Genomic DNA, 23,320 nt, shown 5'->3' on the forward strand with positions numbered 1-23,320 from the left:
CTTGCTGCGATTTTTTCATGGATAATGATACCTAAGGTATATTTCGTATACCTTGTTGTTACTTGGGGAACTGGGCATGTTTCACTCCTTGGGCTGTTGTGGTGGTGTCTTTGGGCGGTCCTTCACACCACCGCCATGCCCCGTACGCATTGGAGTCTTGGTACCGTTGTGGGTTATTGTTTGTTATTGTCGCTTCTTTGCGTGTTTTGAGACCAATTTTCCTCTTTTGTTTTGCTCTTCGACATGGTCTCGACATTTCCATCATACCAATCTTTTTAATATTGTTTGTAGTTTGGCTTTTTCTTGGCCTTTTTCTTTCCTTTTCGGCTACCAGCATACCTATAAACATACATGAGCATATAGCAGGAAATGCCAGCCTCGACTCTTTACTTTTCCTCCTCTCCTTTCTAACTTTATCCCTTGGGAATCGGATAAGCGAAAAACTATTTCCGGGTCTGTTGCAGTAACCATATTATGATTTATTATGATTTGAACCCTCGGTAGTGGTATCCGTATCGATCGTATGGTGATCCAATGTTCGCAATATGATATACTTTTTATGTGCTTGGTTGACCATTAACAACTGTCATCAGTCAACATCGGGGCTGTGGGTTTGTTTGATTCTTGGCGATATTGAACATCGTTATTCTAGAATGAGGGCCTGAACCATGGGTATAGCTCTGGCCCCGCAGTAAGTATTGATTAATCACACTCTATTGAGGTGGTGAGTTGAGAACCTTAGGAGTTTAATCCATTTATCCCTTCGTCTGGCCGCGAGGCACAATTCAATTAGTGTAGTAACTAAGCTGTTAGTTCAGAAGTACCAACCAATAATTTCTATATTAAATTCTATGTAATCTGGTTTGTTGATACCAGATCCACCTTCTCATAATTTTTGCTTCTGCAATTTTGGAACCTTCTTATCATAATGCAGTCGATAAGCAAGAGAGACATGTAAGGCAAGCGAGCCACTTTGTACCACCACACCAAAATTTGTATATGATGTTACTTTCTCATGTTTGTAGTGTTTGTTTTATAAAGTAGCATCACATACAAATTTTGATGTGGTGGTACAAAGTGGTACTCACTTATCAACTATGTCAATCCATCCGGATCTGAATCATAATTGAATTTCTCTGCCATCCACTCAAACTTGTGCCTGATGTCAGTACAAAAGAAAGAGAACAGAGAGGAATAAGGACAGAGCTTCAAGAACAAGATCTGGTTGTACTGTATGTAATAATATTCCCCTTTGTATGAAGTGCCAGTGTTGGCAGGAGGTTCCATTCTATATCTTAATTAGGGCTAGATCAAATAACCAGATTACATAGATTAACTATATAAAAACATGTCAATAGTTACAGCCTATCTCTTCTAGATCCACCCGCGTTTTTGCAACACTAATGTACACGTAAAAAACGTCGCTAATTGCGGGGCCAGACGAAGGGATAGAGGAACTTAAACCCCAGATAGCGTTTTCTTTAGAGTCTATAGCATCTTAAAGTTATTGAATATGCTTTGAAGTTCCACTGTTCGCCTACTACTGAAAAATATAAATGTAAAGATAGAACTGAACAACTAATATTCTGAAGGTATAGTCATGAAATTATTATTTTCATTAAAAATATATTAATATAATCATCAGTACTTATTGGAAATAACTATAATAATCAAATCTATATTAATTGCTTCTTTCGTTTATTATGAAGCTTATTGTTTTATATATTGAGATTATTTTCTTAATACAGCAAGTATTAGCAATAGTAAGTTCTAATTTTTATTGCTTTTACATTTGTTGTATTTTTTCGGCATTTTCGAATATAATAAAAATAATACGCGCTAATATTTTTTTATATATATAGAATGAAGGTGAATTTATCCATACCAGCAATAATGAAGTTGTAAACAAGCATTTAGCATCGTACCCGCAAAATATCAATGATGGTAAAGTTTCTATGTCAGAATTAGATGAGAAACCCCAGCAATCTGCACCAGCGCCTAACTTATTGGATATTCGGTTTATTCATTGTCATGATGTTGAATGTGCAAACTCATACCAGTGTTTGATACAAGCATGTGGTCCTTGTGTTGGCATGGACCCAACCCAAAATGGGGTTTGTACTGATCTACTTTGATACTTGATTAATTACTGAGATTATATTTCTATTAGTTATTACTAGAATTATTATTCAATTTTATAGACTCGGAAACTACAATATTTTTGTATTTATCGATTTCCATTATTAATTTAACTATATATAAGTTCCTGATAATTATTATTTCTACACCGCTGAACGCGTAGATGGTATGCGGGAACTCAGTAATAGGTAAATACAGAAAAGGTGAAAAACCGTGCAGCAGCCGCGCGTTGCTGGACTAAAAAACCCCTTGCCCAGCCAGTTGTATTACATCCTCTGATTAGTTCAATGAGTTACTAAGGAGCAGTCTATGCTGTTCCTGAAGGAGGAGAAAGGAAGGAAAAATGTCAGTCAGATCAAGAAAAAGGATCCAAAGGAGTGTGAGTGTGAGAAGAGCCCCACTGAGAAGTGATCCCGACCTGCCACCCCCACGCCGGCTGCACTCACCGTCCCCAGCTTCCGCTGGTTGCTGCCACCGCTGGTTACCCCCCAGGCCACCTCCTGCAAGTATCAGCATCCTGCTTGAGTCCCTTGGCAGTCGGGCCCTGTACTCCTCATGTGGGTGTGCAAGTGTTAACTGCTGGAGAAAGATTAAAATGGTAAAAAGAAAGATAAACTTATTCAGTATAACTTAGTAAGAAATATAATCAACATAATAGAGTAGTATTGAGTACAAAGAGATGATATACTCTCTGTTAAGGCCGTATATATCAAGTATTTATTATCTAAATATACAATATATTTGGCTTTATTTAGTTGAATTTTGATAAATAAAGATTTGATGAGTAAAGGATAATAGAGTTAGTAGGGGGTAGGTGGTTTTTAACATCAACTAACATTCCATGAATGCTTCATGACCAAGAAAAAACCCTTATAGACTCGAGATATCTCCAACTTCCATTCCACCACAAACTAAGTTTTCCTTTAGACATCTGGTTTCATTCAGGTACTGTCGTTTTGAAAGATTCTAACAGCTGAAAAGAATGCAAGATAAGAAATTGAGAACATACTAGTACTGCAGAGCTGTGATTCACAGAAGATCAGTTCCAGAGAATCAGCAGCGTTTGAGTGAGTATCATAATCAGCACTAACTGAATATCAGTCTAGTTATCTAGATCAAAAAATTCATAGGATAGCTGGCTTCCTATCATCATGCCCAACATCTTTACTTATAAACAGCACATATCAATGGCGGCCTATCATTGGATGTCGGATGATGGGAATATCTGTGATTTTTAAGTTAAGTTGATGTATGTACATGTACTATACCTGTAAAAATAGCTCGATCCCTAGGAATAATTGATTGGATATCATTAATATTGGAGCTTCGTATCGTATATTTGGTGTGGTTGATGGACAACCTCTATTAGAGGCCTGATCTGATCGATCCCTCGAGGAATAGAGATTTTCAGTTATCTGGCTGCCTACTTTCTCGATATATTCGATGGATTGCTAATAGAATAGAGATCATTTGGCTAGCAGACTGCTTACCCATTCACCGTATTTCCTTCCATCTACACAGGCTCCAGCACTTTGCTCTGGTTTTTGTTGCGGCGGGATAATGTGGATTATGCCCAAACCCGGGCTTCCCGTAACTGGTTTTTAGTCCGTGATTGCCGCGGTGACGTCCTTGCCACTACCCGAGTCCCGAATACGAACCCTCATCCCGCCTCCTTGTTGGTGGTATGGATAACCCAAATGCTGGATAACGGCCTCTATCGAACCATTGCCCTCTTATTTGCCGCCTATTTGCCACGAATCAACCCGGGCGTTTTTTTTTTTAAGGGGCGGGATTCCCGAAAAACTGGTTCCCGGATTCAAGCTTTAACTAACAATCCGAAGGGAATATTTCGGGTTTCAAAACACGGCAGGCCGGGTTCACAACACAATATTATATTTTAATAATTATTATTAGTTGAATCGAACAACTAATAGAGATCAAGCTATGGAGCAGTTTGATCATCATTCTCAATCTATTCTTGTTTAAATTCAATTTCTCCACTGTATGCGAAGTCATTTTCATTGCAGTGATATTAGTGAATAAAGAGAGCAATGCGGACTTCTTTTAGTAAAAACCTCCCGAGGAGTGTTTCTCGTTGTATTCCATGTTGGTAGCTGAGACATATATGTGCGGTGCGCCAGTCTGCAATAGAAAGCCCAGGGTTCCAACACCTCCCCTCTGTAATTATAGGACCCCCCGATGATGGGCGCTCCTTATAAGTAATTTTAGGCGTTGAGCGCGGCTGACAGGAGGCCAGTAGCTATTTCATGGTTAGCACTGTAGAGTTTGACCAGTGCTGATCATTAGTTACCCCTTGGACTGCTACCACCACACGGATATCTAGAGATTCACCAACTAGTATTACACATGAAGTTGCAAAATCAAATCAAATAATCAAATCCATCATATCTATCGATCTATCGATCTACTCTTCACATCAATCTATCCTTCACCCTTTCGGCATTTGTGAGGCTTCAGTTTGTGGTGGTGGTGGTGGTGGTGGTAGTAGTAATTAAAGGTCTTTGGTGTCAGGAGTGGAAGAACAGTAGTAGGTCTCATCATGGCCATTTCTGTGGCGGTCCCCGCATGCCTTGTCATAATTCTTCTTGTAGGAGTGCTTGACTAAGATGAAGTGCTTGTATGGCCGGTTGATTCATCAAATCGTCCTTTTGCTTGACATTCTTTTGATCCCATGTTCTAACTGCCGGATGAGTCGATCTTTGCTGTGCGTTAAAATTAGCCGCATTAAGTTACGATGCATGCCATTGATCAAAGAAATTGAGTTTCTAATATAATCGATAACGATACAATAAAAACAAGTTGACTAAAAAAGAACAAGGGGTAAAAAGGAAATAAAAGAAAGGTTTGTTTGAATTTGTCTGCGTATTTTGAAAGTGGAATAGTTCGGCCGCCAGCACTGTGCCCTAGCCTCTTTGTAGGCGCTAATTTATTTTCATTTTATTGAGTTATTTACAAAGTTGATAGTACTGAGGAAAGAGATAAGTGTCTTCCTGAGGTAATATCTATTTCTATGTTGTGTTGAAGGTAGTATTCTTCATTTTTAATTTTCTCTTTTATTTTTTCTTTTCATAGAGTATGATGAACCCAGGTACCGTACGATGCCTCCATGTCAACACCATTTTGCGATGGTTTGTTTGCTTGACACGAATCGAAATCCTCCCGGAGCATGTTGGCAACACCCGCTGCACGAGTCGATGCTTGGCCCTCTCCTCCATAAGTAACAATGGATTGCTTCTCTTTGCCAGCGGCCAGCGTCCAGCTTCGTCACGTCATTGACCCGTCCAATCATGCGCTCCCGGCCACCGCTTGAGCTTGCCGAGGTCGGAAGAGCGCGGATCTATCTCCTCTGCCGCCCTGGACAAACCAGCCGAGGGGCGTCGCATGTCGCCTGGCGGATCGTCAAGCCACATCGCCAAGCACTTGCTAGTGTCGATCTTGAAACGACACGGCTATCGCGGTACTTCAACCAACCGCGGCTGGGCTGCGAACCCCCTGTCTCATCCGGTGGGCGGATGATACAAACGGAGTGCAACCCTAGAAGCCGGAAACGGGTGGAAATATGGATGGGAATGCAATGGCAGGGCAAGGACGCCGAGGGGGAGGACAGAGAGCAGCTTACTTAGCGATAGGCCCCGCGCGCTCTACCCCACCATTGTCACCAGCTGGAACGAGGAGTTTGGAGTCAGACACAACCGAATAATTTGAGGCCGCGTATGATCAGGTTAAAGGACCACATGGGCATCAAGGTGGAAATGGAAAGGTGGTTGGGCATTTCCAGATGTCTTTTCATTTAGCTCAAAAGTATGATTTGAGCCGAAAACGGGGGAACGGAGAGTCCCACTGGCACCACAGGTCACCCTATACACCTTTGTTTCATTCTTAGCTTTCCGTCTTTTGGCCGTTTTTTCACCGACTGCTTATATCTATCTACCCCACACTCTCTTTGGAATCATCGTTCATTTTCTAGAGCCGACGACTCAGCCCGACGTTGGTAATTCGCATGCCGATACTGACGCCCGGTTACTACCTGAAAGATCGGGCCTCTCTCCTTTTTATTAAGTCTTTTTCTTTTTCATTTTACTGTTGCTGTTCCTGTTGTTTTTGTTCTTTCCTTCATTTTCTCTCGTTTTTGAAATAATAAGAGAATGGCCATTGCGATTGAAGGCGAGGAGGTACAAGTCTGCCCTGATTTTGAGAGGAGTGATGAGGATGTCAAGAAGCTTGAGATCGACCATATAAATTCCATTCCATCAATCGAGAAGGAGACCGTCGAGGAGGTTATTGATCCCTTCGGAAATGAGGAGACAGCCGATGTGAAATATAAAGTCTTAACGTGGTGGTAAGTTATATTAGTCCTCCATGATTTTACATTTACATACGTATCTTCCAACATGAGCCTTGAAAAAAATGTCAATGACATCTACTGATGATCCCTGGGTGCTCGATTTAGGCAATGTGGACTACGTATGAAAGCCATATCCCTGTTGGCCATTTTACCAAGTGCATAAGAAAAAGAAGCGCTGTACTGATATATGACCGTAGTCATGATCGCGGAGACGATGTCTCTAGGGATTCTGGCGCTCCCATCAGCAGTCGCGATTTTGGGCCTAGTACCGTGAGTCCACGCTTATCTCCCACCAGTATTCAATATATTATTCTTTGTTCGATATCTTAACGATTTCGTGTTCCGACTTTTAGTGCTATTCTTGTTCTCATTTTCGTTGGCCTTCTGACAACGTACACCGGCTACACAATCGGCCAATTTAAAGCTGCCTATCCGAAGGTCCATAGCATGGCTGACGCCGGAGAGATTCTTATGGGCCGATTTGGCCGTGAGTTCCTCGGCGCTGGACAATTACTCTTCCTAATATTCATCATGGGAAGCCATCTCCTTACATTTGTCGTCCTGATGGACACTCTCTCGAATAATAGAACATGCAGTATTATTTTCGGCGTTACGGGAATGTTGATTTCATTAATTCTTACTCTACCCCGAACACTTCAGAAGGTTTCTTGGTTGTCTATCATTTGTGAGTTCCCTTGTCCTAATTTTCCCAATATTTTCCCCTCAAGCTTTTGAAAAACCTCCAGAGATTTTCCAATTGAATTATGTTCAGACAATCACTAACTGATGTTATCTTAACTGCAGCGTTTTCTAGTATTATAAGTGCTGTGATGATTACAATAGTAGCACTCGGCATTCAACGAGTTGGCACTGGCATTGATATGTTTGTAAAGACAACTTTTGCGCGCGGCTTCTTGGCAGCTAGCAATATTGTCTTCGCGTATTGTAAGTCGTTCTCCTATCGAAGAGTGATTTGTATATCTTATTGTATTCAATGCTGATCACTATTCGTTCCTCTCTATATAGCGGGCCACGTAGCATTCTTCGGATTTGCATCTGAGCTCCAAAACCCTCGCGATTACACCAAATCCCTGCTTACTCTCCAGACAACCAACACGACCGTTTACACAATCGCTGCTGTCGTCATCTATTGTTTTGCTGGAAGGGATGTTGCATCGCCAGCTTTGGGCTCAACAGGGCCTGTTGTTAGCAAGATTGCATATGGCATCGCGTTCCCCACTGTATGTTTAAGCCCTCAACATAAAAGCACGAACACAATCGCTCCTAGTTAACAACTGCTCTAGATCGTTATTGCCGGCGTCATCAACGGACATGTTGCCTGCAAATACGTATACGTCCGGCTATTCCGTGGCACAGATCGCATGTCGCAACGAAGTTTCGCTTCAATTGGCGCATGGGTTGGTATCGCTGTTTTTCTCTGGCTCATGGCCTGGATCATCGCAGAATCAATCCCCGGCTTCAACAATCTTCTCAGTTTGATCGTAAGTGTTTTATTCCCTTTTAGGAAACAGGGATGGTTGGTGGCGGGAATAACAAAAGCAAATAAACTAACAAAACGGATTCTACTCGGACAGACTGCCCTCTTCGCGAGTTGGTTTACTCGTAAGTCGCCACGCTTAGCCCAACCCCCAATTTTTTTTCTCGTTTTGCCCTGCCCTCCATTTCATCCAGTATTAAAGTTGGTAACTAACGAATGCGACCAAATAGTCGCCTTAAACGGTTGGTTCGGGCTCCACCTGGACAAAGGCAGCTACTTCTCCAGCCCGAAAAAGATAATGGTCACCTGTCTCAACATCTTTTGCGTCGGTAGTGGCATCTTCGTTGTAAGTTCACTTCATACTTAAACCACCTACAATCTTTTAAGCCTACCAACTGTAAACAAATTCCTAACAAAACCGTTTCCACGAACGAACAGTGCGTCTTTGGTCTCTACGTCTCTGGAAAATTCATCAGTGAGGAAACGGCTATCCACGGCAGTTTCACCTGTGCCAGCAAGATCTGATTCCGGAAACCATTCCATTCTACATATGAGCTCGTAGGGAATAAGGTTTTCAGGAGGTGGAGAATTTCCTTTTTCTGAGCTTTGTTTACCTTTTTTTTTATGCCATTCGTCCGCGACCTCTCAAACCATTGGTGCTTGCTTCGGGGTTGATTCTTAACCTCTAACCTTATTTTTAAGTTACCTCGACAGTCTTCCATTTAGGTTTAGTTCAGAACGTGCTGTTTTGTATATCTGTATTATATTGTTTTTTTTTTTTTTGAATCTGCTTTCCTGCCATTTATTATATTGACCTTTTCTTTTCTTTTTTTGGTTTTTTTTTTTTTTGGCGCCATTTTGTCTTCGCATTTATATATTTCTACTTTCGGTAGAAGCGATGGGCGAGGTGTAAATAAGAAACGGGAGGGGCTGAAGAAATGCCAAGCAAAGGCACAGCCATGTAAAATAAGCTTTTTTCCTTCTGTAACCAACCAAATGCCGTTGTGCACACGGGTTAGGTTATAACTGTGAAACTGTTGGCTAAAGAAGGTTATTTGCTCATCACCTGACCCTCCAGGACGTGTCCAAGGATCAATTTAATGCATACAAACAATCCTTATCTTCAGATGGTCTTAAAGCGAGTTCCACAATCAATGATACCTCAAATGTCGGGGCACGGCGCACAGTTCAACGCACAGGGTTGGTTACGACGCTCGGTACCTTAACTCAACTCCATGATGCGGGGTCATACTCCTCCTCTTCTTCTCCTTCTGCTTCATCCCGTTAAGAACCAGACCCTGTGTTTTGGATACTGCGTATTCGAGAGCACCTTGTTGTCACCCCGGCCAATTTGGAAGCCCCATGGTCACTTGACTGAGATGCTTTTAACTCAAAAAACAAACAGTGCTTAACTTAAACAGCCAGCCAGCCAGCCAGCCAGCCAGCCAGCCAGCCAAAAAAAAATAAAGCAAACCGAGCCCCCTTAGTTTAGTCAGCTTGCGAATGAAAAAAAAAAAAAAAAAAAAAGTTTCTACCCATTCCAAAGTTTGCAAGGACTTGGAACGCTGGAAAGTTTATTTTTTTTTTTAAAATACTCTGGCTGAGAACCTTCCTTTTTCAGAAATTTTTCTATCTTAGTAATCAACCAAAACAACTCTTATAAAGTCTAATATATATATATATAACTATAATATATACATACAATCTATAATGTAACGGTGTGCCCCAGCTTTGCAAACGCTGCTTATAAGTATAGGTGGTTGGGAGGAAGCCAGCCGTTTTATGGTCGTTGTGGCCTAGGTGGCTTAACATTACAAATAAAATATTTATAACTAACTAGCAGCAAAGTGTTGAAACAGCTCATTGCTTTCAGTTGGATTTGTGAAAAACATGATAGCAATGAAATGAGCGGATCATCAAAGGCAATAAATAGCTTAACATTAACCTAGTGGCAAAAGTTGCAATTTTGCAAGATAAGTCTCAAAAACGCACAAGTCGCGCCCAATTTTCATTTTCCGAGTTTCTCATATTATTCGCCAGAACACCTATGCCTTTCCGTCACGTCCCATGGACATGAAAATGGAGATGAAGACAGATAGAAAGAAAAGGAAAGGAACCAACATCTATGTATTAAGCATACGTCTGAAATATACTCGGACTCCCATACCAATCCACATCCTCAAACAGTAACGGCGACGCATGAGTCGAGGACGCTGAGGACTCTCCAGATGAGAAGCCCGTCGCGTGTAGCGACTCGACGAGGAATGGTGGTGTGTCTACTGTTGTTAGTGAGGAAGAGTCCTCGGAAAGGTCTAGGAGGTGGAGTGGTGGTTGCTGCTGCTGTTGTTTGAGGCCGTTGTCCGTGTTATTGCAGTTGTTGTAGTTTATGTTGCAGTTTCTGTTTGTGGTGCTGTTGTGGTCAATGAATTTACTGTAGAACTCCGAGTTTGTGTCTATGAGCGGGTCATAGATGTAGGGGGAGAGAGAGCCGTTGCTGTCTGCATCACCGCTCGTAGAGGTATGGCGAAGGGGCGGGGAGGAGAAGTTGAAGGTGCAATCGGGGGTCTCCCAGGGGAATTCGTAGTGGTCGAGAAGGAGCCCTGCTGAGTTTATGGAATTTGGGTCGAGGATGTGTGGGTGGAGCGGTGCTGTTGTTGTGATGGGGGGTTGTCTCTGTGTCTCTGATTGCGTCTGCAATTGTTGCTGCTTCCCTGTGGGAAAATCACTGTTGTGATTATGTGGAAGATGATGTGGATGTCGACGACCGTTACTGTGGTCGTTGTTGCTATTACGTCCCGCATCGCCGCCACCAGTACTACCCAACATCCTATCGAATTCATTCCAATCAATGCGTATAGGCACGGCATCAGGCAGAACAGTGTAGTTCTGCGGATCCGTAGTAGCAATGGCGGAGAGTACGTCGTCTACTCCATCCAAACCCAATCCCGTCACAGCGGCACCAGCATCCCCGCCAACCTTACTCGGAAAGTCAGCCGATGACTTACCGTTTCCGTTTGCATCGGCCTTTTCCGCTCCCGTTCCCGCGCCCGCGCCACAAGCTCCCGCGCCACCGCCGTATCCCGCATACCCTCCGCCGTTGGCGCTAATTCCCGCTTCCAACCTCTTCAAATACGCACTCATCTTCTTCCCTTCCATAACGTCCCTACCAAACCTCCCAGGCGTAATGCCCACGACCTTCTTAAAAACGCGATGAAAATGCGACGGGGTCAACCCAGCCTCATTCGCCAGATCCTGCAGCGTCGGCCGGGCTCTCGCCTCGCCACTCTTAGTACCGCTGGCAGCCCGCAGCGCCGCCAGGGTCATAGTCTGGCAGGCGCGCTGGGCGAGTTTGATATGCGGATCTGGCGGGGCGCGGAGGTCTTCCGGCTTACAGCGCTTGCAGGGGCGGTAGCCCGCCTTCTCAGCCTGTTTAGGGGTGTCGTAGAACTCGACATTTGCGCGGCGGGCGAGACGGGCTGGACAGCGGGGCCGACAGTAGATTTTGGTGGTGCGCACGCCATAGACAAAATCATTGGCTGTGGCGTCGCGGTTGACGATTGCGCGCCAACGGATCGAGGAGGACGTGGTTACCACTGCCATTGTTTGAGGCATTTGTTGTTGATATATACTTCGACTGTTTTTCTTGACGTGTGATGGATGTTGTCTTTGTTGTTGTTGATTTTGATTTTGATATCGAAGTTTCTGGGGTATATATACAGACTCGTGTTCTGGTCTCTCTCTCTCTCTCTCTCTCTCTCTATATATATATATATATATATAAGATATAGACCTCTTATGGTCACTGCCAGCGGGAGCAAGTTGAGGTGGATATGCTCTGTGAGGGGTTTATTTGGCAGGCAAGAGCAGGAATCGAAACGGTAACGGCGGGCGGCGGAGCGATATTGAGGAGGCGGAGAAAGAGGTGGTAAGTGAGTGATACGGTACGTCCACGGTGTTCAAGGCCATCAAAGATAGCCGCGGGCGTTTGTCTAGAAGCGGGGTTCCTTGGGAGATGCTTTTGCAGTTGGTTCTCTGTTTCTGCTGTGGGGGATGTTTATGATGTACGGAATCCTTCTCTCTCTCTCTCTCTCTCTCTCTCTTTTCTTTCTCTATGGTATCTTAATAGAGTGTTCCTGGGAAGTATTCAGATATATTCAGATATAGGATACAAGAAGAGCTACAGAAGTTGCAGATGGTCTGAGATTTTCCACTCCCCGGTCCTTTCTGGTTGCTCTCGGTCTGTCTCTGTCTGTTTCTTTCGTCTTTGAGCGGCCATTGCCCGATTAAATATGGCTGGGCAGCGAGGACAGGCGCTGCGCCCTGTATATATATTCCCTCCGCCGACGGTTTCCCAAATGGGCCGCAGTCCGCCGCTCTGGCCCCCCTGCCCCGTGACTTGCCGCGCCCCATTGGTCAGTTTGGCAGCAACGCCTGCAAGCCCCTTGGCACAACACAACCTCGCCAGTCACGGGGTTGCCACGGGTGGCAGAATTCTCACCAGAGCGGCTGCTGATTGGCCGGCATATGTCGTGGGTAAGACCGCCAAGGCCAACCAAGTACATTAGTCATCATAGAAACTGAATCATGTGATAATACAGGCTTGGCATTGGCTGACTCCTGCCGCAGCCTCTGTTGAGGCTCACCTTCCAGACATAGCCGACTGGGCTTGGCAGCTTGGCCGTAGCCTGTTCAACTTTGTTGTGTGCCGAGGCTTTGGGGCTGGCGGTTGTTTGCAATGACCTCATGGCACTGGCATCACCAGCGCATCTGGACGTATCCATGGCTTCTACTAGCTGGGTAATCCCACCGTGTAGTTTGTTAACGTGATGGCGGCTTCGAGGGCTCTTACATCCCTTTTTTTTTTTTTTTTTTTTTAACCTCGGTCAGGACCAGAAGATAAGAGAGAGCCCACGAGAGAAAACGCAACAAACCTGCCCAGTCACCCAATCCGCTCTAACTCCAAGCTGACTAGTGTATATAATCGGTCAACATAGTGATTCGCCAATGTATCAACTTTGCCCAATATGTTCTTTGTCAAAAAAAATCTCAATCTCTCATGAATTTTGGAGAATATGGCAGCTCCATCCAGCGAATTGATTGGTGCTGCTGGATGTCGCTATCTCTTCAAACAACTGATTCAGGAAAGACCACAACTCGGTCGCGTTTGGTTGGCAACGTGCGAGCATACCCGCCCCCATCATGTAGTGTAGTTGTTGAACTGACAGCGCTCCAGGTCTGGACAAGACAAATTCATTTTGAAGGACATCCCCAAGACCATTTTCTCAAGCTTTAATGAGGACATACACCCACGGCTTCATGAAAGCCCATTTCTACGGTTACCACATGACACAATTCCAGATCAGCAGATATTTGTGTACAAGTACATGGATGATGACTTTCTGAGCCTTGCTAGAAAGCAAATATCCATGCAAGCCAGGAAGCAGATTTTAAAAGCCAGTTTGCAAGGGATTGCTGAGCTGCACAGCCATGATATTGTCCATTTAGGTAATGAAAGCACTGTTGAGTCTCATAGTGTAAGACTAATTGATTGCAGATATCAAACCCGACAATATCATGGTCAATTATTGTGGCACTGGTAAAAAGACAATCGTTGAGCAGGTTCGGGTCATTGATCTTGAAAACACAGCTTATCTCCCTAAAGGGAAGTGCGTTAAAGGGATGTTAGCTGGTAATGATAGCTGGCGTAGTCCAGAGGGTCACTTTAAAGGCAAGCTTGGCAAGCCTTCTGACATCTTCTCCTTTGCAGCTGTGGTATGTTGCACTTCTTGTGATTAGACTCTTATCTAGCTAACTGACTCAGTGCATCTATGCCATGCTTGGACAAGTCATCTTTGGAGCTGATGAGGATATGAAGAAACATGAAATGCAAGGTGCATTCCCTCATGTCATTCGCCTGCAACGTCAGGTTTCTTTTTTTGGGGATCAAGAAGGATTGAATGGGCTCATGAAACATGTTGGTGATGAGGAGGTCAACCGCCAGGTTCTTGGATTTCTCTGGGACGATCGGGTGGCAGACTATCACCCCTACAAGCCATTCTCGGATTGGCCAAATGTCAATGACGACAAATTCAAGGATATTATCCATTGGATGACAAACTTGGATCCTCAAAAACGGGCAACAGCGCGCGAAGTATTGGAGCACCCTTGGTTTGCTGGTTGTGAGCTTTATTAAGTGATCTGAATATATACCTGTGGCGAGCTGTGGGTTGCCCCTGAGGAGAAAGATAAGGACACTGCCAATCAAGGCTACCCTCACCTGCCTACCAAGGGCCGTTAGTTAACGGCTAGGAGAGGCCACCTTATGGTCGATCATGATATCGCTTTCATGTACATGGATTAGCATTACGGTCGGTCTCATGCTAGTAGAGTCCAGATGACATATCAAGGGCTATTCACATCTCTTCTCTGAGTTCATCTCCTGTTTGCCCTGCCTTCTCTTTTTTGGATTTCCGAGGTTCATCTTTGTTAAATTTAATTGTAAAGTACCGATTGTCTTCGTGGATGAGAAGGTAGACACCTCAACATCACATCCAGAGCCAACTTTCAGCTTCTAAAATAAAGGGATGTGAACTTGCCAAGTAGGTATCTTCAGACAGATCTACTATCTGATTTAGCTTATTGTTTCTGAGCTGAGAACCTGCATTGCATGTACCAAATCCTGTCTTTCATTAATTTTCCTAGGTTCTTGTTATATCTCGGCATTACCAACTCTTGCATGTATTTAACATCACACAAGGACTTTGTCATAAACTCCGCTTGCATACGAGTATAAGGAAGAAGAAGAATAATAATTATAACTCACTGATATTTGTTGATTCTAGAAGATCAGTGGTTAGCTTTGAGTATAAGAGATTGCTACCTTAACGTTTATATATCAATGTGTATACTTCACGCTACTCTTACTATTACTACTACTAACTACCTATTTTATCATTCTATAGCCACCTCTTACAATCATCTTCTCAGATAGTATTCTGCTTTGATTTATTGATTGAGCAATAACTAATTTATCAGATCTCCGTGCTATTGTATTGAAAGACAAATAGACCAGTCAATTACTGAATCATTAAGATTCAGAGAATATATCGCTGATCGTCTTTCTGCAAGATGTCAAACAAGATCTCGCCTTGGATCGAATTCTTGACCACAAAATAACCAGCAACGCGATGAAGGGCGCGACATTATTTCAACGGTTTCCAGCGACAAGCCTGAGTTCATCAAAGTTTTATAGGAGTTACCGACTTTCCACGTGCTCATCCCCGTTTTCTTCGTCGGTCCCAAGCCAGTTCCTCTCGATGTCGGATCACAGTCTCGCCAAATATGACAAGTTCTTCCGGTACACAGCTGGTCGCTGGCTTTGGGATGAGGAAAAGCAACTACAGGATCGATTTACGCCTTTCAATGTGTTGGAACTCCAGCGTATTGCGGCCGAAAGTATTGGAGCGAACAATTGTGTTGCCATGACAAAGTTGGCAGAAGGCTCTTTTAACAAGACCTTTCATCTTAAGATGGACAATGGGTCTACTGTCATTGCGAGAATACCTCACCCCATCGCCGGACCCAAGTACTATACCACCGCATCAGAGGTCGCGACGATAGATTTTGTAAGACCCACCCTGTCCTCAACAAGGGACATCCGGTTTACTCTGCTATAGGCCCGTACAGTACTTCGGATACCTGCCCCACAGGTTCACGCATGGAGCGCATGCGTCGATAACCCTGTTGGTGCTGAATACATTATCATGGAGGAAGCTACAGGGACAAAGCTGGAGGATGTATGGGATAATCTTTCTCTAGAAGACAGAATTGGTATTATGAAGGATCTGGTATTGATTGAAAATAAGCTTCTTTCGGTATCTTTCAGCAGGTATGAATAATAAATTCAATGAACTGCAATTGGTGAAGCTGACATGGGACCTAGATATGGGAATCTCTATTACTCTGGCGAGGCAGTCCCCGGGGCTTTGGTCGCTGAAGTTGTGAATGATACATCACCAGAACTTAAAATGGACGTGAAGACACGGTTTTCCATTGGCCCTGTTGTAGCAAGAGATTTTTGGACAAAAGAACGTTCAGTGATGGATATAGATCGGGGTCCATGTAAGTCAATCATCTCCCACTCAATATTTCTAAGCTTAAATTCCTTCAGGGCACCTTCCACATGAATATGTGGTAGCTTTAGCACGTCGTGAACAGCAATGGATTGAGCAATACGCGATCCCCAAGCCTGCGACCGATCAATTGATAACATCCACAGCGCAGAATTCCCCCGAAGCCCACCTTTCTCTTCTCAAAAAGTATCTACAAGTGGCCCCTTATCTTCTGCCAACAGACGACCCGAATCTCGTCGCATCTACGATCTGGCATACAGATCTCCATGCCGGCAACCTCTTTGTGGACAAAGGCCGTATCACTAGCGTGATTGACTGGCAGGAAGCTTGGGCTGGGCCTCTAGTTCTTCAAGGCCGCCATCCACGCCTAGTTGACTACCAAGGTGATATCATTTTGAAACCACCGCCAAATTTTAAGGATCTTGAACTGAATGAGAGGGCCCGGTTGAAAAAGCAGATTGCTAGTTCCATAATTCTTTATCTTTATGAACAGCAAACAGCAAAGCTCAACCCTAACCTCAACAGAGTTCTCCGTTTAAAGCTAGGGCGAGTGAGGTGTGAGCCTATAAGCTTTGTCGGCGACACCTGGGACGACGATATTTTGCCATTGCGCGAATCACTGATAAAAGTGGAAAGGTATGTTATATATAAAATCGGTCTCCGGAATTACAATATCCGTTATGAGAATGCCTCCTAATCCCTGATATAGACATTGGCACGAGCTAGGCTTCAACTTCGCGTGCCCAATTCACTTTACACAGGACGAGCTCCAGAGACACACAGAGGATGGAGAAGGATGGAATGAAGTGCAAGACTTTTGGAGAGCTGTAGAGGGAATTGTCGCGCGTGATGGATGGACTCCACACAGCATGTATGATGAGGCTGTAGCTCTTTTTTCAGAACTCAGGGAATTCGGGTTGAAGAACCTGATAGGAAAGGAGAGAAAGGACTTTGAAGCACAGACGCGGTGGGTGGAGAGCTCTTCCCAGAGCCACAATGATGGAAATGTAGAATGATAGCCATTTAAATCTGTCCATCTACTTCTAGTCATCACTAGCAGACGAAGATGCGACAGGATCGTGAACGTTTCAAGTTCAAGGTTCCATGTTATCTTCTTCTCTTAATTTTATTTGTCCTAGAGTAATCGGGTTGATGTAATGTTGTCCTTTCCTTTTGCATCCCTTTTACCTCTTCCTCACCGCTCGACTCCAGGTGTACCTCTCCAGAGAGGCCCAGCAGGAGTAAGCCTTCTATTTGCTCCACACAATCCGGCCTTCGTTTTCTTCAAAATGCGCATTACATGATCATGTATCCGCATTGTATATGCCACCTCGAGAATAAAAAGAAGGAAACAGAAAGAAGGGCGTGTGAGTATTATTTTTGGTTTTTCTAAAGTGAATATACACCACACTCCCGACCGACCAGCCAACTAACCCGTCATCATAATTTTTGCACCCTTGGGAGGGGAAAACAAGCAAGCAAGAGGGACATAGAGACACACATGAAGAGGAATAAAGAGATGGAGATGCAGATGGTCGCCGAGATTTAAACACAGAGGCTGAGGAGGAGGAAGAGAGAGGGAAGAGGGAGGGAAGTATGAGGTTGAGGAAGAAGGGGCGGGGGAAGAAAAAAATAGAACCCCAGCAACGCAAAGCTAAGAAGCAGCCAGAGACAGTTTTTATTTTTTTTCTAATCCTTAGTCTTCTGGGTACCGCGGAGCAGACCAGTTCTTCGGGCCGCAATAAGACCGGCTTTTTGACCTGCGGACGCGTACCGCGAGATTGTCGAGGCTTTACCAATGTGTTGATGGTTACCACCACCGTGAGGCTAGTTGAGGAAGTAAGTATTCTGCACGCTGGGCGGTAGTATTGGGTGTGCGTAGTGGGGTAAAATAAGAAATGTGAGATATAACGTACATGGTCGACTGGGTTCATCGCAACACCACGAGTCTTAGGCCACGAGTTGCGTTTGACGGAGAACTTGTGTTTGGCGCGGGAGGCCTCTGTAGAGTTGATAGAGTGGGTTAGCATACTTAAATAAATAAACATATATATATATATATATATATGTGTGTGTGTGTGTGAATGCAATCCCCAGGTCACGTAGCTTTCTCTCGTCTGTCTCGATTCGGCGGTTTGGGGGAATGGCTAGAAAAACGTACTAAGCAGTGGCTTGTCTGTACGACCACCTCCAGCAACAATGCCAACCATTCCTCGCGAGCGGCTCTTCACAACCTTCTTGGCACCGCTGGGGAGCTTGACGCGGGTCTTCCCTTCCTCAGGGTTATGGCCAATGACGGTAACGTAGTTTCCAGACGTGCGGCCCAGCGCGCCACGGTCACCCACTTTCTCCTCGACGTTGGTCATGACAGTACCTTCGGGCACGGAGCCAAGGGGAAGGATGTTTCCGACAGTCAAAGTCGCGTTTTTGCCAGCGTAGATGAATTGGCCGGTGTACATGCCCTCGTTGGCGATGAAGGTCTCGACGACGTCTTTGTATTTGTATGGGTGGCGGAAGGAGACTTTGGCCAGGGGGGCACCTCTGCCTGCGTCGTGGATGATCTCCTTCACCACCCCGCGGGTGTATCCGTGTCTCTCAGCATAGTCAAGGGTACGGAATTGGGCAGGAGCCTTGTTCAGACGGGTGTGGGCCGCTGTAGAGAAAGAGTTGTTCGATTAGTATCGATTACTACCACCACAAATGTATTTGCATTTTTCCCTCGTTCCTCGTGCGTTTCTCCCACTTCCATAGACTTGCTAAATTCCCCCTTTCCCTTCTCTTGCTGTATTTCGCTAGGACGAATGTGGAGATTTGGATATTTAGGGGACCCGCGCCATGATAAAATGAAAATATATGTTGTCCACACGTACTGAAAATGGATCCACGACCCTTCCTCTGATTGCGAATCACTCGACCCATGATGTCTAGCTGTTGTCGGGGAGAAACACGGAAGGGATGTCAGCAAAGGTCCACGGCGGGATCTTGTAAACGTGTAATGGCTCAGGGAATGATGGTCGGTCCCGTACCTGATTCTTCGTCGAGTTGGCTGCTGCGGATGACGGTTGGAGTGTGATATCGATTCTCCTCGAAATTGGCGGTGTTTCTGTGTGGGCTTAGGGTGCGTATCGCTAAGCTAACCGAGTTGGCTCTAGCGCCACTCCCCGGCTACCTCTCACGATCAAACAGCCATCATGGCAGAACATAACTTGCGACAACGCAACTGGCAGCTGGCAATTTCCAGGTGGGATAGATCTCGGTATGGGGACTGCTGCGCTGGTAGCTGGGGAGAGAGTCATTGATTTTAGGATTGATAGCATGGTCTCTTCCGTGATGAGATTGTCTCCCAACCCCAGGCCTGCGTGCATCATCCGTCAAATCACATTTTCCTGGATATCAAACAGCATTTCAGAGTGTTTCCTTTGTCAATATTACGACGACCCTGAAATATTGTGGTTATTGATGGGTTACTACTGGCAAAAAAAGAAAAGTTTTGATGTGGATATAGGTGGATATTTGAAGGGCGCAAAGGACACGGCAAGATGGCGATTTCATCGGATTTTCTAATTTTCATTTTTTCTCGCAATGTTGGATTGCACTGGCTGCTGATTGTTTTCATTTTTGTATATTTTCAGGTTTATTATCTGTTGGCAGATCTCTTATGATTTCTTCCCAACTCATGCATCTTTCCGATGTACTTCCTCGTGCAAGTGCTGAGTTGGCCCACAACAATGTTGCCTTTTTCAGTTCCCATTCTACCGTCAACCGGCTTTGGTGCATCCTTTTTAGAAATTATGATGATTTTATCACTATTACGCTGGTGGTGTGTTATTCGGACTTTCCAATCTAATCTGCCACTGCTGGTATGGGGAAACCAGTCGATGCTTGAAAACAGCCCACGTCATATCAATAAATAATGATAGATACGTTGCCGTCATGAACATTGGGCATATGGATCAATGCCCGCTCTCTTTGCTGAAGCCTTGTTTCAACGAGCCACCATCAGTTAAAAAAAATTGGCTGGTTTGGCTACGATGTCATCCAACAGGGGCCCTTTTTTGCCAGGAGCCGGACAATTTACCAACAGAAGGGGGTGCAATTCTGAATGTTTCATATTTGGAGGGGAGTATTCGTTGGCGACTTTGGAGGAGCAGCGTATCCCAATGCCTAGCTAGGGGTTGGGACTGTTGGTATAGATGCTGCTGGCAGCTCCGTGTTTGTTGGCCCACTATGTTATTCAGAGTTGAAAACCGTGACGGTGACCGGCTTGGGGCCGGTTCAATCGAAGGGTCAATGGCCTCTATAGAAATGAATTTTTGACAAGCAATATAAATAAGTTAGAGTGTGCTAATTCACGCCGATAGCGCCCCAGCAGTAAGCCTACTATATAGGGTTTACTTAAGCCTTACTTAGACGAGACATCCGCGTCGTCATAGCCGCGCTGCGAAAGTGTGTTCACTTCCCCAAGCAAAAGACCGCATTTACTAACCACCGCCGCCGTCGACCGGACAAGCATCCACCACCCCATACCGCCTCCTGCCAAACCATCTTCCACGGTACGCAAGGACCATGTCGGGCTCAGATTCGTCTTCCCTGTCGTCTCCTCCGTCCACAGATGATGAGACCATCGCCGCGTCTGTCCACCGCAGCATTGGCTTGGAAAAGTACTTCAAACCCAAGACGCCCGCCAAAGCCGCCTCTCCTCCGCCGCCAAAACGTGCCCCTTCGCCGCCACATGAATATGTGCTCGCGGACAATCCAGACATTGCGGTAAGTAATGTGAAGTCTACCCGATCTTATTGAGCCCTGATATGCAGATTTAACGCGTGTTTTGTCTTGCAATCCCAAATGTCCAAAAAACTACGCGATATGCTGAAAGTGGTATATTTTTTTTTGTTTAGTTCATTGTGATGTTCCGCTCCAGATTCTCCGATGTCTTTCCAAAATCACTCCCACACTACGGCCCGCAGGACATTGAGAGAGGGGTCACAGATAGTATTCCCGGAGATCATATCGAGAGATTATTGTGCGCTCTAATTGGCCTGTGCCTTAACAGGAAGAGAGATGTTGAGTATGGCTTTACTCACCCAATTTACCCTACCCCCGCTCTTTTGCCATCAGCGGGATATAGACACTACGTGCTTTTGATTGGGAATAGACCTGTCTAGAGTTAATTGGCTAATATTTATTTTTGTGTTGTAAAGAAGGGGCCATTACCAACGCGCTCTTGAGGATGTTGTCCAGACTCACTCGTCGCAATGGCCGCGATCATGGGGCGGGAAAAATCCACTTCAAGGCGGGGGAAGCTTTGCAACCATGACTCCTGATGAGCGAGTAAGATTCCCTGTTACGAAGTCACTATGCGCGATATAACTCGGGCTAAAACTATCTATCGTGGTGCAGCTTGCGTTCCTCAAAGCGTTGATACTTTGGGCACTTTCATCCTCCGACGCCGTCCAAGCAAAACTGAAAGAATCCTACAAACAAACGCGACATGATGACGATCTCAACCAGCCATTATCCGTCCAGCCATGGGGGAATGACGCCTATAAACGCCGGTATTGGCTCATTGAAGGAAGGGATGACACCCATTTCAGACTTTACCGGGAAAACAATCCCGCGTTGAAGAACAGGACGTGGTGGAGCGTTGCAGGAACTATTCCGGAACTGAAAGCCGTTGCGGATTCTCTTGCTGAGGAAAAATCACAGCACTCTAAACGGCTGAGTGAGAAGATCTATACTAGCATTCCGAGATTTGAAGGCTCTGAGGAGGTACGTACAATTCTAACACGCCATTTTTCCCCCATCCACCCCTCCTACAATTTATATAACCCTTTCCCACAATTGTATTTGGAGATTAAACTAGCTAAATATGTAATAACCAATCCATACAGAAACGAAAACGTCGGGATTATCGCCTTGCACGAAAAGCCGCCTTCGCTCGCCCGGAGCCGGGCTACTCTCTCTACGAAGGCCGAACTCGCGGCAAGAAACTGAAATACACATATTCGGACGAGGATGACGACTTCTCATCTGACACGGCCCCTACCCGGAAATCAGCTCGCCAGTCCCGCTTCTCCACCCCGAATGAACTACCCGCCGGCCCTACCTTTACCGCCAGCGGCCGGCAGGTCAAAGCGCGGGTTGGTGGACCTTATGGCGAGTCAATGCTGAGCGGTCAACGGAAAGATAGACCGCAGCTGCCGTCCTGGTCTGTCGGAGCTGGCGACGAAGAAGTGGATGGTGACGTGGAACAGCCTGTTTCCAATGGAGGGAGGCCGCGCCGGGGTACGATGGTTCGGCTATCGAATGGCGCGGGGAGCCATATTGAAGGATATAATGCGGTTGATGAGATTGACGAGGAATCGGAAGCTTCGCCGTCGAGTGGGAATGAATGGGATGGCGATGAGGATAATGATTATGGAGACGGGGATGAGGAGATGACTGATGCCGACTCTTCCAGCCATGACAGCGATGATGAGACTAGCTATGATGCTAGTCACCGGAGCTTAGTGGTCCAGCTGCGATATGGGAAGGCGAGACAGGGGTTAGAAAACAGCAGCCCCGGCCCTGCTCCCGAGACACCTACCTCCGCCGTAGGAAAAGTTTCAAGTGCAAGCATACATGGACCGTCTGGAGCAAGCGAAGAAAGACATGAACAACCGTTCGCTGTGGTTGTGCCTGTGCCACATGAAGCCACTGCGCCAGCACCAGCACCAGCACCAGCGCCAGCTGTGAAATTGTACAAACCGCCTATCATCTCTCCTGGGTCTACAGCTCCTCCCACCACAACCCCGCCGCCATCCGCAACCGGCTCAAAATATGATCCTCAAGCAACCAATGTAGAGCATCAAGTGAAAAAATCTCAAGCTTCACCTATGGATACTGATATCCCCCACAACCAAGAAAACAATCACACACTATCCAGACAGAATGGCGTTCTTCCCGGGAATCCGTAATGTGTGGCATATCTCTCGATATCGTCAGCATTTTTTTTTCTCGCCCTACTACAACTGCAGACAGGCACCTACACTCCAAATATTCCAAATATCTTCTTTCCTTTTCGGCGTCACTCTATTATTACACTCGGGGATAAAAAATCCATCCATAATTTTTTAGTATTTTTTTTTCTTTCAAATTCATAGAAGCCTGACAATGGTCTATGTTCGACCTCCCCATTTTCCAGAG

General features: G+C 45.3%; 10 protein-coding genes across 10 annotated transcripts; 7 read left to right on the forward strand and 3 right to left on the reverse strand.

The window, feature by feature from the left end:
* Window positions 1–1,596: 1,596 nt before the first annotated feature.
* On the forward strand, window positions 1,597–2,273 carry HCBG_05425 (uncharacterized protein; the record flags this gene model as incomplete). Its single annotated transcript, XM_045432474.1, has 2 exons — window positions 1,597–1,763; window positions 1,863–2,273. 2 exons carry the CDS (start codon window positions 1,704–1,706, stop codon window positions 2,133–2,135), a joined length of 333 nt encoding a protein of 110 aa, XP_045286590.1.
* A 209-nt stretch (window positions 2,274–2,482) lies between these two features.
* Window positions 2,483–4,125, forward strand: HCBG_05426 (uncharacterized protein; the record flags this gene model as incomplete). Its single annotated transcript, XM_045432475.1, has 3 exons — window positions 2,483–2,696; window positions 3,661–3,821; window positions 4,054–4,125. The coding sequence occupies 3 exons, from the start codon at window positions 2,483–2,485 to the stop codon at window positions 4,123–4,125; spliced, it is 447 nt and encodes a 148-aa protein (XP_045286591.1).
* Window positions 4,126–5,447: 1,322 nt separating this feature from the next.
* Window positions 5,448–5,783, forward strand: HCBG_05427 (uncharacterized protein; the record flags this gene model as incomplete). The annotated part of the gene is made up of 1 exon (XM_045432476.1): window positions 5,448–5,783. The coding sequence occupies one exon, from the start codon at window positions 5,448–5,450 to the stop codon at window positions 5,781–5,783; it is 336 nt and encodes a 111-aa protein (XP_045286592.1).
* Window positions 5,784–6,157: 374 nt separating this feature from the next.
* HCBG_05428 (neutral amino acid permease) lies at window positions 6,158–9,111 on the forward strand (the record flags this gene model as incomplete). The annotated part of the gene is made up of 10 exons (XM_045432477.1): window positions 6,158–6,499; window positions 6,611–6,624; window positions 6,703–6,775; window positions 6,859–7,190; window positions 7,310–7,450; window positions 7,532–7,746; window positions 7,810–8,007; window positions 8,101–8,128; window positions 8,234–8,349; window positions 8,442–9,111. 10 exons carry the CDS (start codon window positions 6,306–6,308, stop codon window positions 8,526–8,528), a joined length of 1,398 nt encoding a protein of 465 aa, XP_045286593.1.
* Window positions 9,112–10,133: 1,022 nt separating this feature from the next.
* On the reverse strand, window positions 10,134–11,603 carry HCBG_05429 (methylated-DNA-protein-cysteine methyltransferase; the record flags this gene model as incomplete). The annotated part of the gene is made up of 1 exon (XM_045432478.1): window positions 10,134–11,603. The coding sequence occupies one exon, from the start codon at window positions 11,601–11,603 to the stop codon at window positions 10,134–10,136; it is 1,470 nt and encodes a 489-aa protein (XP_045286594.1).
* Window positions 11,604–12,180: 577 nt separating this feature from the next.
* HCBG_05430 (uncharacterized protein) lies at window positions 12,181–12,784 on the reverse strand (the record flags this gene model as incomplete). The annotated part of the gene is made up of 2 exons (XM_045432479.1): window positions 12,181–12,387; window positions 12,647–12,784. 2 exons carry the CDS (start codon window positions 12,782–12,784, stop codon window positions 12,181–12,183), a joined length of 345 nt encoding a protein of 114 aa, XP_045286595.1.
* A 291-nt stretch (window positions 12,785–13,075) lies between these two features.
* On the forward strand, window positions 13,076–14,645 carry HCBG_05431 (uncharacterized protein; the record flags this gene model as incomplete). Its single annotated transcript, XM_045432480.1, has 4 exons — window positions 13,076–13,179; window positions 13,237–13,508; window positions 13,558–13,775; window positions 13,825–14,645. 4 exons carry the CDS (start codon window positions 13,076–13,078, stop codon window positions 14,194–14,196), a joined length of 966 nt encoding a protein of 321 aa, XP_045286596.1.
* A 674-nt stretch (window positions 14,646–15,319) lies between these two features.
* On the forward strand, window positions 15,320–17,151 carry HCBG_05432 (phosphotransferase enzyme family protein; the record flags this gene model as incomplete). The annotated part of the gene is made up of 5 exons (XM_045432481.1): window positions 15,320–15,628; window positions 15,680–15,891; window positions 15,946–16,124; window positions 16,174–16,771; window positions 16,845–17,151. 5 exons carry the CDS (start codon window positions 15,320–15,322, stop codon window positions 17,149–17,151), a joined length of 1,605 nt encoding a protein of 534 aa, XP_045286597.1.
* A 645-nt stretch (window positions 17,152–17,796) lies between these two features.
* Window positions 17,797–19,182, reverse strand: HCBG_05433 (60S ribosomal protein L2; the record flags this gene model as incomplete). The annotated part of the gene is made up of 5 exons (XM_045432482.1): window positions 17,797–17,962; window positions 18,052–18,137; window positions 18,297–18,788; window positions 19,006–19,063; window positions 19,162–19,182. The coding sequence occupies 4 exons, from the start codon at window positions 19,052–19,054 to the stop codon at window positions 17,825–17,827; spliced, it is 765 nt and encodes a 254-aa protein (XP_045286598.1).
* Window positions 19,183–20,701: 1,519 nt separating this feature from the next.
* Window positions 20,702–23,301, forward strand: HCBG_05434 (uncharacterized protein; the record flags this gene model as incomplete). The annotated part of the gene is made up of 5 exons (XM_045432483.1): window positions 20,702–20,902; window positions 21,034–21,203; window positions 21,337–21,466; window positions 21,536–21,904; window positions 22,027–23,301. 5 exons carry the CDS (start codon window positions 20,702–20,704, stop codon window positions 23,089–23,091), a joined length of 1,935 nt encoding a protein of 644 aa, XP_045286599.1.
* Between the last annotated feature and the right edge of the window lie 19 nt (window positions 23,302–23,320).

The sequence above is a fragment of the Histoplasma capsulatum genome, assembly GCF_000150115.1.
Source record: "Histoplasma capsulatum G186AR genomic scaffold supercont2.7, whole genome shotgun sequence".
NCBI classification, from domain to species: domain Eukaryota; kingdom Fungi; phylum Ascomycota; class Eurotiomycetes; order Onygenales; family Ajellomycetaceae; genus Histoplasma; species Histoplasma capsulatum.